The sequence below is a fragment of the Neodiprion lecontei genome, chromosome 2 (assembly GCF_021901455.1).
Source record: "Neodiprion lecontei isolate iyNeoLeco1 chromosome 2, iyNeoLeco1.1, whole genome shotgun sequence".
NCBI classification, from domain to species: Eukaryota; Metazoa; Arthropoda; class Insecta; order Hymenoptera; family Diprionidae; genus Neodiprion; species Neodiprion lecontei.
The window spans coordinates 6,960,985-6,973,818 of record NC_060261.1 but is presented as its reverse complement, the minus strand read 5'-3'; the positions used below and the strand labels follow the sequence as shown (position 1 = coordinate 6,973,818).

At 36.7% G+C, this 12,834-nt stretch overlaps 2 protein-coding genes across 5 annotated transcripts; one reads left to right on the top strand and one right to left on the bottom strand.

Moving 5' to 3' along the window:
* Window positions 1–1,086: 1,086 nt before the first annotated feature.
* LOC107226966 (EGF-like repeat and discoidin I-like domain-containing protein 3) lies at window positions 1,087–3,846 on the bottom strand. The gene is made up of 4 exons (XM_015667958.2): window positions 3,554–3,846; window positions 1,588–1,722; window positions 1,368–1,496; window positions 1,087–1,213 (listed from the first exon to the last, which is right to left on the bottom strand). Exons 1-4 carry the CDS (start codon window positions 3,603–3,605, stop codon window positions 1,149–1,151), a joined length of 381 nt encoding a protein of 126 aa, XP_015523444.1. The 5' UTR covers window positions 3,606–3,846; the 3' UTR covers window positions 1,087–1,148.
* Window positions 3,847–8,342: 4,496 nt separating this feature from the next.
* LOC107227204 (suppressor APC domain-containing protein 2) lies at window positions 8,343–12,120 on the top strand. Of its 4 annotated transcripts, none has more exons than XM_015668300.2 (6): window positions 8,343–9,827; window positions 9,900–9,968; window positions 10,031–10,177; window positions 10,780–10,992; window positions 11,422–11,564; window positions 11,686–12,120. In XM_015668300.2, the coding sequence occupies exons 1-6, from the start codon at window positions 9,114–9,116 to the stop codon at window positions 11,690–11,692; spliced, it is 1,293 nt and encodes a 430-aa protein (XP_015523786.1). In that variant the 5' UTR covers window positions 8,343–9,113; the 3' UTR covers window positions 11,693–12,120. The 4 variants fall into 4 exon arrangements, 3 of the variants coding, with proteins under 3 accessions (XP_015523786.1, XP_015523776.1, XP_015523768.1); XR_006902545.1 differs by having other exon boundaries at window positions 8,344–9,968; window positions 11,686–12,061; window positions 12,094–12,120; XM_015668290.2 differs by having other exon boundaries at window positions 8,343–9,968; window positions 11,422–11,569.
* Window positions 12,121–12,834: the final 714 nt, after the last annotated feature.

The window sequence follows — 12,834 nt, the reverse complement described above, 5'->3', positions numbered from 1 at the left end:
AAGTAGCGAGAAGAAAATCGTATAGAACGCTGGCAGTTTTTTGAGGTAAGAAATTATTCTAATTTGTTCTCACTATTCCATAAACGTGCACTCATGGATAATTATTTTCATGCGTTTACTACCGCATAGCCCATACTAAAAATGTTGCGGTGTGTCCAGAGCTTTTCTTCTAAACAATGAATGATAATGAGTGAGAGTTGTATTCGAGTGCGAATTATATTATTTTCTTTATTACCTCGAACAGCTATTTACATGGAGCTTAGAGACAAGCTTCATGGAATACGCTGCGAGCATCATATCAGGAGTTATAGGGCCCAAAAACAACATATTCCTTCGATTAATTTCTGTGCTGCTGGTCTCTCCTTCGTAATTTTTCTGCTGTTGGACATACGCTCTTTTTGGTGCGGTTTTTGCGTTCCTAGGGGTTTAATTAGTCTAGAAAGGATCATACGAATCAATTGCAAAACAGAAGATTTTTCATAATTAGAGTGATCACGTTCATGGGCTCCTTCTGCCGCTGACGGCGTGCTACTGCCGCGTCAAATTACCGTCGCATCAATTGGACGCCCGTGAAAATTCACCCTGAAGCTGCACGATATTTCTTAGGGTTGGCTCTCTTGAGTAGGATATGGTTGCTCGATTAGTAATGTATCGAACCCACTATCATATTAGATTAGTACGCGATCTGTATTACCGGCATGACTAACGAACCCACCTATAGTGACAATCTAATTTCATCTGAGGTTCGATCTCATGAGCTTGAAAGATAGAAAGAAAGCGTTTTTATAAACGAAAATCCCAGCGACGTCTTCGCTCACCGACGAACACTCCAAATTAGAAAACAACAGAGATGCAAAGCAACTAATATGTCTACTACGTATATTTATTTATACTAAATCTTACCACCAAATAATACATGTGATACCAGAGTAACTCAGCTTACTAATCAATTGACGAATGAGACTCCAGTCAAAGCATTCGAGAGTCAAAAAACGGAACTTCAGTAAATCAGTAGACGACACTGGTAGACGAATGCTCGACAATGTATGTGAGATATCAAGATTCAATTGGTCACCAACATTTTGATTGGATTCCTAATAATATTTATTCATTGAATATACACACAGGTAAGTAGTAATAGAAAGAAATTAAATCACAACACACTCGTACGGGAAAGGTCCGCGGGTGAGCAAGTTTTGTGGACCCGGGCAAGCTAGAAAACATACAAAATCCTTTTAATTTTGGGATTCACATAGCATCATCTAATATAAGTTGGTCTCAGTGTAATTTTGTTCCATTGGGGTTACACAGAGTAACTGGAATAGTGAACGTGGTTACTCATTTCTATTATCACTTCATATACTAACCCTTGTCACATAGAGCACCAAAGAATCCGGTGCCTTCACACTGACATTTAAAGCCAGGGTGTTGTGATATTTGAAGGCACGAACCTCCGTGTTTGCAAGGTCTTCGATAACATTTATCATTTCGGCGGCCTGGAACAAATTGTTAACCCCGATTAATAATCACGATCTAAATGAATGGGCCAACATATTTTGAAATAACAATATTTTGAAAAGTTTTCACCTCGTAACGCAAGTCTGCAGTCCTCAGCATTGTTGTACCTATATTCGGCTTTGCAACCGTACCCACAGCTACATTGTGCATTCACAATTCGACATCCTTGATGCATTTGGTCCAATTCACAAGCGAGTGATATTCCTTTAAATGTAATTTTTTCTCGTGATTTGCATGTTATGTAAAATATCAACATATTGGTTTATCTATCTCAAGTATTGCTGAGCGATGGATTCCATAGAAAATTGTAGAGATGAGAAAGAAAAAAAAAATATTGTAATCAAGTAGTTAATAAAATTTGAAATCTAGACAAATGTAAGTAGTTATGCTTTTCGAAGGTGAAATTTTAAATATCAAGGGAGTCTATACCATACATCTTTACCATCATGTTAAAATTTTTCCTGAATTCAATCAGAAGGAAGTAAGCCTCTGGAATCGATAATATATTGTTTACTTTACTACGAGATATGTCACATTACCTCTAACGGGATTTAATGGATTAATTTATTGTAGCCAGATAAAAAAAAATTCGGGGTATGAAAAAAAAAATGCCAGAAATTTTACGTTACAATAAGTTGAAATAGAAAGTTAAAATCTATTTGTAATTAAAGAGACAAGTAGCTGGTCTGTACCGTCACTTCGATCATTTTTCAATATTTCGGGGATCGCGCCGTTCTGTTATATAATGTCAAGTTCACGGTGTTGTGGCGAAAATAAGTTTGGCTTACGCCTTCCTGGCTAAAAGCAATTCAGTGTTTCTCTTACGAAATTTTAACTTTGAAATTGCGGATACACCTTCCTGGCCGTATAATACTCCATGTTTTTGGATTCCATCTCTTACTCTTCGGTTCTAAGCCCTCGATATTTTTCCTCTGATAATTACAACAATTTCGATACTTTGCGTTAAAAGCGTCGCAACGATTTCATAAAACTACTTATCGCGTTGTAACTCGAGACCATCCTCACGTTTATCGTGGAATTGTTATCCGCTTGCATAATTTTGATATGCTCAAAAAGCCGCGAAACTAATATATCTAATAATACATCTTATGCCCACAGTACCTATTGTATGGTATATATATATATATATATATATATATATATATATATATACACATATATATTGATAAGGTATAATTTATGTTGTATCATAAACTAAGTACTGAATAAATTACATGACTTTTATTGTACAAGATGCAGGCCTGATTTACCTATTCCTTCGATTATTTGTTCACGTTACCGATGTATAAAATTTATTTCAAAACTGTAATTGTGTAAAATTCTAGTAATGAATCTTCGAGAATGATATTATACAATTATGAATTATATTAGTAAAAATATAGGGACGGAGTTGAAGTTCCGAAAGCACCTAATTGCGAATAATTTGGTGGTGAAACTTGAAGTGAAGAAAGCAAACTTTTACGAAACTACAAAGTTTTAAACAGCTGGAAACTCGACGGCTCAAAGTTCCGAAATACAAGATTCCGAAAATTCAAGTTCTGATAATTCAAAGTTCCGAAAAATAAAGTTTCGATAGAGTAAAATTCCGAAAGTAAAAATATAGTCGCCCAGCTTAGTTTACTTATCAATTGGGTGAAAAATAATTCCGAACGTAAAAATATCGAAAATCCAAAAGAAAGAAAGACCAAAGTGGTGAAATTGCACCAAGCCATAAATTCGCAAAACTGAAAATCTTCGATCATTCGGAATTTCGATGTTTTTGATTTTCAAAGTTTCTCATTTTCGCACTTCCCGAACTTTGACTTGTCGGAGTTATAGCCTTTCGGCATTTTGTCCTTTCGGAACTTTGCACTTTCAGAACTTTGAGCGTCAGGTTTTCGGTTTATTCGAAACTTCATTTCTTTTACTTCAAACTCAGACACCAAAAAATTCGGAATTTGGTGCTTCCCGAACATTTAAAATTCGGAATTTCAACCCCGCCCCAAAATATATTCATATATTATCACTTATGTACCTATGACAAGAACTAGAACGATGAGAGCGAATACTTTATAGATTTTCATCATGTTCGCAACGGTGGGTGAAAGATGCAATGAATATACAAATCCGACGGGCCCTATTTCTGGTAATATTATAAAGTTAATCACAACACAAAGGCCAAAGGCCGACACCCGAGCCAGTCTCTTGAAAGTCTGGACTGGAACTGACGGCAGCAAAACGAAGTATAAACCACCACGACTGTCGCATACGGGGTCGTAAACAGTCAAGCACTTGTCAGGCTCCTCTGCTGAGGCCAGTGAAGTCTGTATATATACTGCTTGTGAGTGGAGGAAAGATAAATTTATAGCGACCGACTATAATCTGTACCGAAGCTGAGAAGCCGTTGCACTTGCGACCCCACTGGCGTGGCATTTCCCTCTTGTCGTTCACTGCCCACGCAGAGCTAAACTTTATCAATGGCTCGTCAGTTATATTTCTATGCATGTGTAATACCGTACGTTCAACGTGCAGAGAAATAAGGATAGAATTTCAAACCGCCATCGCATTGCGGTCAACCCTTTTGCTAAATCCTATTTATTCAGGGTAACATCTGCAGAACATATGCGTAGGTATCGTAGTTTGCGAATGCCCAACCATTCGTACTTTGTCAGTTGCAGACTTGACCGAGCTTTTTTGTTAAATGCAATGTACCATAAGCATCACGAGATTAATATACCACAGTATAGCGTACTGTATGATAAAACCATTCTCCACCAATTCAATCACTTTTTACCCCACAGATATGACCGAAGAATCTGTAGATTTTGCAGCAATGTACAAAGCGTAACTGTTCAAGAAACGAACATTTTTCAATCAATTCTACGAGGACGTTTAAAACACAGAAAAAACTTCGCCGTAAGTTGTTGAAAACCGGTTTATATATATTTTTTTTTCCTTAAGTTACACGTTTACTGGAAAAAACGAAAACATTTTCTAACGGTTGGATCGAAAAATCTGAAATAATTCACGAAAAGTCTCTCCAGCTAGTGCGGCGAACTGACTAAATTTCATAAAATTGTACGTCGGGTGGTAGAAGAAAAGGCCTGTCAACGAACGCCCGCAGAATGTTTCATACAGATGTAATGAATTATACGTATATGTCTTTGTTTACCACACACATCTCGTATATGGAATACCATTAGAGTACAGATCACACAGTTAACTATTTGTGAGCGTATAAAGGAATTGATAATGTATATATGATAATTGTAATCTGTATACGAAGAATAAATTGGCGTAATTTAACTGTCTAAAAGTGATGCGAATTTCTGAGTTCGAACTCGACGCGTTCGTGCCTTTTGTATAGATTTCTATTACACATAATAAAATTATTTGCGTATAATTTAATAATTCTTCAATACAGCTTCATAATCTATAATAAACTTATCTTTAAACTATATTCAGAATTTTTGGTTAAAGTTTCCCATGCTCATAATTCGGTTTCTCATCTCCAGTTCAACGTGCTACAGCTGTATTACGATTACCGGGAATTGCGTGAGATGTACTTTAAATGTGCATGAGAGTATGTAAAATAATGTTGAAAATTTGTAAGCGCGTTACAAATGAAAAAATTATGGTCTGAAAAACAAAATAAAAAAATAGGATGAGAATCGTGTCGAAATTAACTGCGCTGATCCGATATGCAGATACATATATAGCAGATTACATGTATATATAGTCTCATCGATCAAAGTTAATATAATGTGATCAAATTATTTATCAAAGATTTCAAATTAGATGCTTGATAGATAATCTCGACTCTGCTGCGCAAATTTCCTAATGCAAATTCACTCGTCGGCATTTATATGAATGCAAATCTGTAGAGAGCTTTGAGAACGAATATTTTTGCAGAGAAAGTGCAGATAGTTTGCATCTATCAAAGCATTTTATCTAGTGTAAGACTAAGCAGATATGTAGTGTGGTTTCTTGCAGATGCTAGTGGTGAAGTGTTTTACAGGATTTTGTCAAATCAGTATACCGTGGTACAGTAATAATAATAATCAATAAGAGCTGTTCTGCGACAGGAACTGATGGCCCTGATGCTTTTTAACGTCAACTAGCGATAAGTATTTTTCCATATGTCACTCAATCTTCTATATCACATGTATTTATGTACATAAAGGCGAGAAAAGTGACTTTCTTGCGCCGCATCGCTTTAATACGAACCGGATGAACACTTGAGTTTCCTACACGCTTGCAAACATCATCACGCCATTGTACAGGCTGATTCCGTTGAACCAGCAAAAAGTGGTTCGGTATTTTAAGTATTTAAGTTGTAGAAAGTAGCTTGTTGCTATGTGCCGCATGTGTTTTGTATTTTTATTAGCCCGAGTGAATTCTAAAAAAGATGTTTACGCCATCAGGCGTCCCCTTTAAAAAGATTAAGGAAATTTTATCTCATATGTACACTCTTTTGATTTGATTCGCTTTGAGAATTATCGCGATACTAATTATAGAGATACCAAATGAGACTGACGAGATTTATTTTAAACTATAGTTTGAAAAATTATAACATGTTTGATATTCCAGTCGCGACTTACTTGTAAAGATTTATTTCTCACTCGTTACTTTATTTTAACGCAAATTATATACTTTTATCGTACGGTTTTTCAAAGACCTACTAAAGCAACGCTGAAACTCCGCAACACACTATAAATTTAATATTGACTTAAAAGACGCAGAGAATCGAGTAAACCAATATTTGCATTCAATTGAAAATATAAGTATTCATCCAGTACACGTACCTTATACACACAGTAATCGAAAAAATTGAGTTAGTCGTCGAAGAATGACTGTACCGTAATATACCATAGATATAAGTATAAACTCATTCCTAACGTTTTCGAAAAACCGATTTTTTCCGCAATAGATTTTGAAGAATTGTACACAGTCTTGAGTTCATCAAATTCAGCGCCATCATAAAATTATATCTATACGGCCAAGTCTTAATCTGATTGTGAGTAAAATTAAATTTCAAGCAAAATTATATTCATATATTATAACTGTCAAATGAGTTAAAGTTAACTCTACAGTTCGGAGTCTGAAGCCGAAGTGGAACAAATTTGCACCGTATCACTATTGCTTAAAATTCTGATAACACTTGACATTTCATTAGAAAAAAAGATCTGTGCCGCGTTCGGAGTTCAATGGGGCATTCCATTTCATAGTTTATACAAACGGCATAATGAATGTTTTAAGAAGATTGCAGTAGTATTAGTTTCTCAATATTTCACGTTCTATATGAATAAATGTTTTATCGAGTACAAAGGGGGCCGTTGTACTTAGGTATGTAATAACGAGGAATAGCCAGGGTAAGGTGAAATACTGAGTAAATGGGACTGGGTGCAGAGCCTATAAATCATTATTGTTTTATCGTACGTATCCTGATCTAATGTAGCGAAGTAAGTGGAAATACTAGTTGTATACTTCAAAAATATGTCAATAAATGAATAACGCATTTAAGAGATATTTTTTGTAACATGTCTCTCAACGCCTGACAGATATCAGAAATATTCTTCAAATGTCAAGAAGTACTCTCGCGAAAATGTTAAAGTGGAGTATTTTTGAAATATAATGATATACTAGCTGTATATGTGTAGGTCGGATGTTTACTGCGTAGCTGGTTTTTGTTCTCGTGCGTTCGCTTACTCGTTGTCAGTGTTTTACCAGATGATACGAGATTAATGAGATACCTCACGCCCTCACTGCACCGCGCAAAAACTACGGAGCGTTGGTCTTGGAAGTCGAAATTCACCAGGTAAAGGACCTGGAGCGCAGAACTACGGAACGCTGTTCCTGGAGATCAAAATTCAACAGGTAAAGGATGTGGAATGCAGGAACTACGAAGCACTGGTCCTGGAGGTGAAAATTCGCCAGATAAAGGACCTGAAGCACAGGAACTACAGAGCGCTGTTCCTGGAAGTCGAAATTCATCAGGTAAAGGACCTGGAGCGCAGGAACTACGGAGCGCTTGTCCTGGAGATCAAAATTCAACAGGTAAAGGATCAGGAATGCAGGAACTACGGATCACTGGTCCTGGAGGTGAAAATTCACCAGATAAAGGACCTGAAGTGCAAGAACTATGGAGCGCTCGTCCTGGAGATCAAAATTCAACAGGTAAAGGATCTGGAATGCAGGAACTACGGAGCACTGGTCCTGGAGGTGAAAATTCACCAGATAAAGGACCTGAAGCACAGGAACTACAGAGCGCTGTTCCTGGAAGTCGAAATTCATCAGGTAAAGGACCTGGAGCGCAGGAACTACGGAGCGCTTGTCCTGGAAGTCGAGTTTCACCAGGTAGCGGACCTGGAGCGCAGGATCCAGGAAGTAAAGAGCCTGGCACTCGAAATCTGCGGAGCGCGATTCTCATACGTCCTCTCTACTGCGCGGTTGTTTCCGGACTGAGGAATTCGGTTAGCTGATTTTCGTCGTCGACGATTACTATAGATCGATGACGTCAAAGAAAAAAAATTTTAGGTGACGTCAGTTTCTGAACATCCGACATCCAAAATTTGGTATCGAACTTTAATACTATGTATGATGATATGATGTGTGATGTATGATGATGTATGATATGATTTTGATGGTAAAATGTACTGCGACATAACTCTGTATATATGCATATCACCAGCCGGCTAAGTATCTCCTTAGAATATATATTTGTCATTTCTGGAGCTGTTCGACTCAACATCTAATGTAAGATTCTGAGGATCTGTTAGGATCCACCGATTCTAACCATCCCGAAAATAGAGTCGGTATTGCAGAATACTGTAATTTCTTTTCTAGTGTCACTGTCTACTAACCAATATTGAAGCGCCACACGTCCAGCGGACAACTTGTGAAGCATAACCGACAGGATATAAGGGATCTTGGTTACGCGGCCCGCACCCACATCCAGAGTTTCGCGACATATAACGACCGTGATCAGAGTTCATATGGTTGACAGTCTTTAAATATCTTCGGTCAACGCCCTAGGTGAGGTACACAGCCACCTGTAGTAAGCTACAGGAGTTCCGGGACTTATCTGTATAAACTGGTATAAACGCCACAGTCTTTAAATATGCTCATTGTCAGTCAAAGACCGAGGATATAATACAAACACTTGTTCGAAATAGCACCTTATATTTTCGTGTTGTGTATAGATTAAACCTTAAATTTTGTACCTACGAATCCGTAATCAGTTCGTTTATTATTCTAACCTTTAATTGCAAGTTCAATTCATGTATTCTTCGCGTTCTCTAACGTGGCGTGTTGTTCGCAGTTTAAACGTCAAAGAAAACTCGTGCAACGTTGGTATAATACTACTGACCTTTTTCAAAATAGCTAACATCTTTACTTCCTGGATTAATCGTTTGTTCATCTATTCTACTACTGATAGAAACTAATAATCAAAAATAAATTAATTCTACTGTCGCTTCCGACACACCGACTCTTTCTTGGCTAGTGACTACCATGAAGTAGAAGAGGGTATCACCTGTACATTTAGTGCCAATAATAGTCTTATTAAGTACAATTCTTTACAATATTGCCCAACCATGGCTCAAATACAGTCTGCAAACCTAGACGGGTTGCCAAAAGGCTTTGTCTCTGCAATGAGAACCTTATTTGACATAATGGACGATGAGCGTAGTGGATTTGTTAAATTTGCTGATATTCAAGAGAGGTGGCAAGACGACGGTACGCAGGGCTTGCCCAAAGGGGTATTAGAAAGCCTGAAGAAAGTTACACCAGTCAATGGTCTTCTATCTTTTGAACGGTTTTGCACTGGCCTTAAAATTTGTTTGCTACAAATTAAATCTGAAGCAGAAGCTAACAAGTTAGAAGTACCACAAAACAGACCACCATCCGCTCCTGTCTCAATTGTCGATGGGCAAAACAAAGTACCTTGGACTTCTCCAAACACAGCCACAATTCATCCCAATAATGCAATCGCCCAGCAGCGAACCCTTAGTATGCCACAACTTCTGGGAGGTCGTAAAGAAAGTAATGTTGCACTGGAAGCAGTTGATAACAGAACTGTACCGGAACCAAAAATAACAAAGCCATACGGACCACCAAAACCTCCAAGAACCGGAGCTGGATTAGAAGGAAGAGCCTCGTTGGGTGTGAATTTTGAAAGAAACATTGACAAATCTGAGATTCGAACTGCATTGCAAAATTGGCAGATGGGTTTGATGATGGGGGACGAAAAGTCACTTGAAAAGAGACAAGTCAGTGCAATGAATTATCAAGCGGATCCGAGAAGTCTTGTAAGAACAGCGCGAGTTTTGGGTGATGGGAAAGCTGTAGATACACAAAATAATCAGATCAATGTTCAACAGAAAAAATCATTGGGGCGGCGCCGTGAGCCTAGACGACATACGTTGCAGAACGGTATTGATTATAATATGGTAAATCCCTTTCTCCTTTCCAATGTATATCAAACAATGCTACAATCAGGTGAACTTTGCAGATGAAACGGATGAAACAGATCGAACAAGAAAAAGATGTGCTGCTGCAGGGTCTGACTGCTGTTGACAAAACTCGTGAATGGTACCTCAAACAGATTTCTGCAACTCAAGAAAAAATTAAACACGTGGGTCGCGTGGGTTCACATGTGGTAAGGAGATTAAAAATTCTCCACATCGTCATTAATTGCATACAGGTCCCTCCACTGTGTCTTTTTTGGTGTCCAGGTCATGCACTTTATGGTTTTTTTCTCCAGGTCATCCACTTTATGGTTTTTCTTGTCCAGGTCATCTGCTGCATGGTTTCTAACATTTAAGTAATTTACATCATGGTTCCTTCTCTGCTTCGTAGTATTTGACCGCTTGGAGTGCGAAAAACATCAAGCAGCTGACTCAGAATTCAAAAACTATGACATGGATGACTAGGTTACTGTAAATTTGAGAAACGAAAATCCGACTTCAAAAACTCTAAATTGGACAATCTAATTATCTTAAACTGTGAAGCAGATAGCCTGAGGAATATTAACTATGAATTGTCCAACTATATATTGCTTAAATCTGCCTTATTTTTTTTCTGTACGTTTCAAATTCCTGGATGGTCCCCTTTTTTCTCCATGATTTCCACCCTGATTTTCTGGATAGTTCTAGAGAATTGTCAATAAAACTAGTGCTTCTCATATTACAAAGTGTGAAAAATATATTTTTTTCGACATCTGTTATGGCATGTAATTTTTTGTCATTTTAAAAATATCAGGAACAATGGACTGAAGCTCAGCAGGAAAGGTTGGAACTGCAACGAGCAAGAGTACTCGAAGTTAACCGGCATCTCGCGGCATTAATAAGTAGCTGGGAACGTGGTGGCTTACCACTACATATGAATTTAGCTGTTATCAGCCATCCTACTACGGCGCAATTGCATCAAGATATAGTATCCCGACTTAAACAACAAAACCACAGATTAACGGAGGTATTGTTTCGTGTATTTTTTTGTACTTCATATTTTGGTATTAGTTATTGTTACAGTGGTGAAGTCAGCTGCAGGTTTCAACTGTCAAGCGTAAAAACCCAACAAGAAACAGGCTCTGTCTGATTTAATTTAATCTTTTTATTTTTTTTTCTTTAATGCTGAACCACTCTTTGATAAATAATCATTCGAAGCTCTGAACATTGTGTCACACGCTTAGCAGCTGAAATCTGAAGCTAACCAGCATTTTATTATAGTTTGTATTTATGGTAGTTTTTTTATGTAAGCAAGGAGTCCTAAAAGCTGGAAATTAAAAAATTCAAACCCAAATAAAATGCCGGCTCTTAAATATAAAAAATTTTTCTATAGTTGTATTTAAAAATTATTCGAGATGGATTATAGGAGACATCTAATTGAAGTCCTAATTTTCAGGAAGTAAATAAGAAAAGTCAACGTATCGCCATATTAGAACAAGAAAAAGACAATTTAATGCGTGAAGTTTATAATCGGCAGTCGGGAATGAGTCAACCTCGAAGATCGACTATGATCCATGAGCCACACGATCAGACATTCATGTAAGGTACTAAAAGATATTTATTTATATTGTGCAAAAATGTATATGAATATATTTCTAATTGGTTAAAATTACTCAACCCTTACAAATTCACTTAGCCAACTCTGATTTATTTATTCCAGCATTTAGTGACTACTTTCACGATCTGATTTCCTGAACCAAGCACTTATCGTTTCAAATAGATAATATTCCGTCCAGAAAAGGAAACTTCCTGAGCCGAAGCCAATTTTCATATTATAAAGATATATGGGGTATTTATTGTAATAAGTCTATTTGTACAATAGATTAAAAAGTCGATAAGGTTGATAATTATTACTGATTCACAGGTACGGTGATTTACCTTTGTAAAACACTAATTTATGACTGTGAAAATTGTTGTAAAATTAATTGTTTTGCAACAATATTTATTGAGTAATTTATAAATAAAAGTTTTTTAGCATAGTTTCATTTAATTAGTTATAACGAGACTTTCATTATTTCTAATCTTATTGATAGAACGTAATTATTTTTGTAACATTTATATACTACAGAAATGTACATAAATGGTAGTACACACAGTTCGAGTATGTTTCCACGACTTCATTGAGATCAACGACATTCAATACGTTATTATTTCAACTTCCTTTGCGTAATAATTCTTAACATTCAGGATGTGAATAGCTTCGCGTTAGTTTAAAAAAAAAAATGTGTGGCAAAATTTAAAATTTTGGTTACATTTTCTTTAGCCACGGTATAAAAATGATGCAAATATTCAAGATGCTTATCAGTACCGTTCATTTAAAATTTTAGTATCTTATGAAGCGTTTTTAAAATGCATTCTTATGACACATGTACAAGTTGCGTAAATAGACATCCTTAATTCCAGAGAGAATATAGAAACAAAAATGGTAAGGGAATATGCTAATAAAGTATATATTTCAACGCGAAACACAACTTTTTGCATGTAGTTTGATTATAGCGTGCGTCACCAACATTAGTTTGTACGTTTTCGGATTTACGATAATTCAAAAATCAACGCTGGGTACGAAAATTTTAGCACGACCAATGTTCGAAATTAGAAATTATGTTGCATTGATCGCGTTATTCGTGCAAATAGTATCCACATAATTTTAATTTAAAAACTGAAATTGATTATGAAGAAATTACTTTAACTCTTACCTAATTCTGCGATTTCCGACAGCTCGAACCAGACGCTTTGCCCCTCTTTCCCAAAAACGAGCTGGAAATACTTGAAGTGGTGCGTAAGTCCATTTTTGCTGTAGAGCAGATTT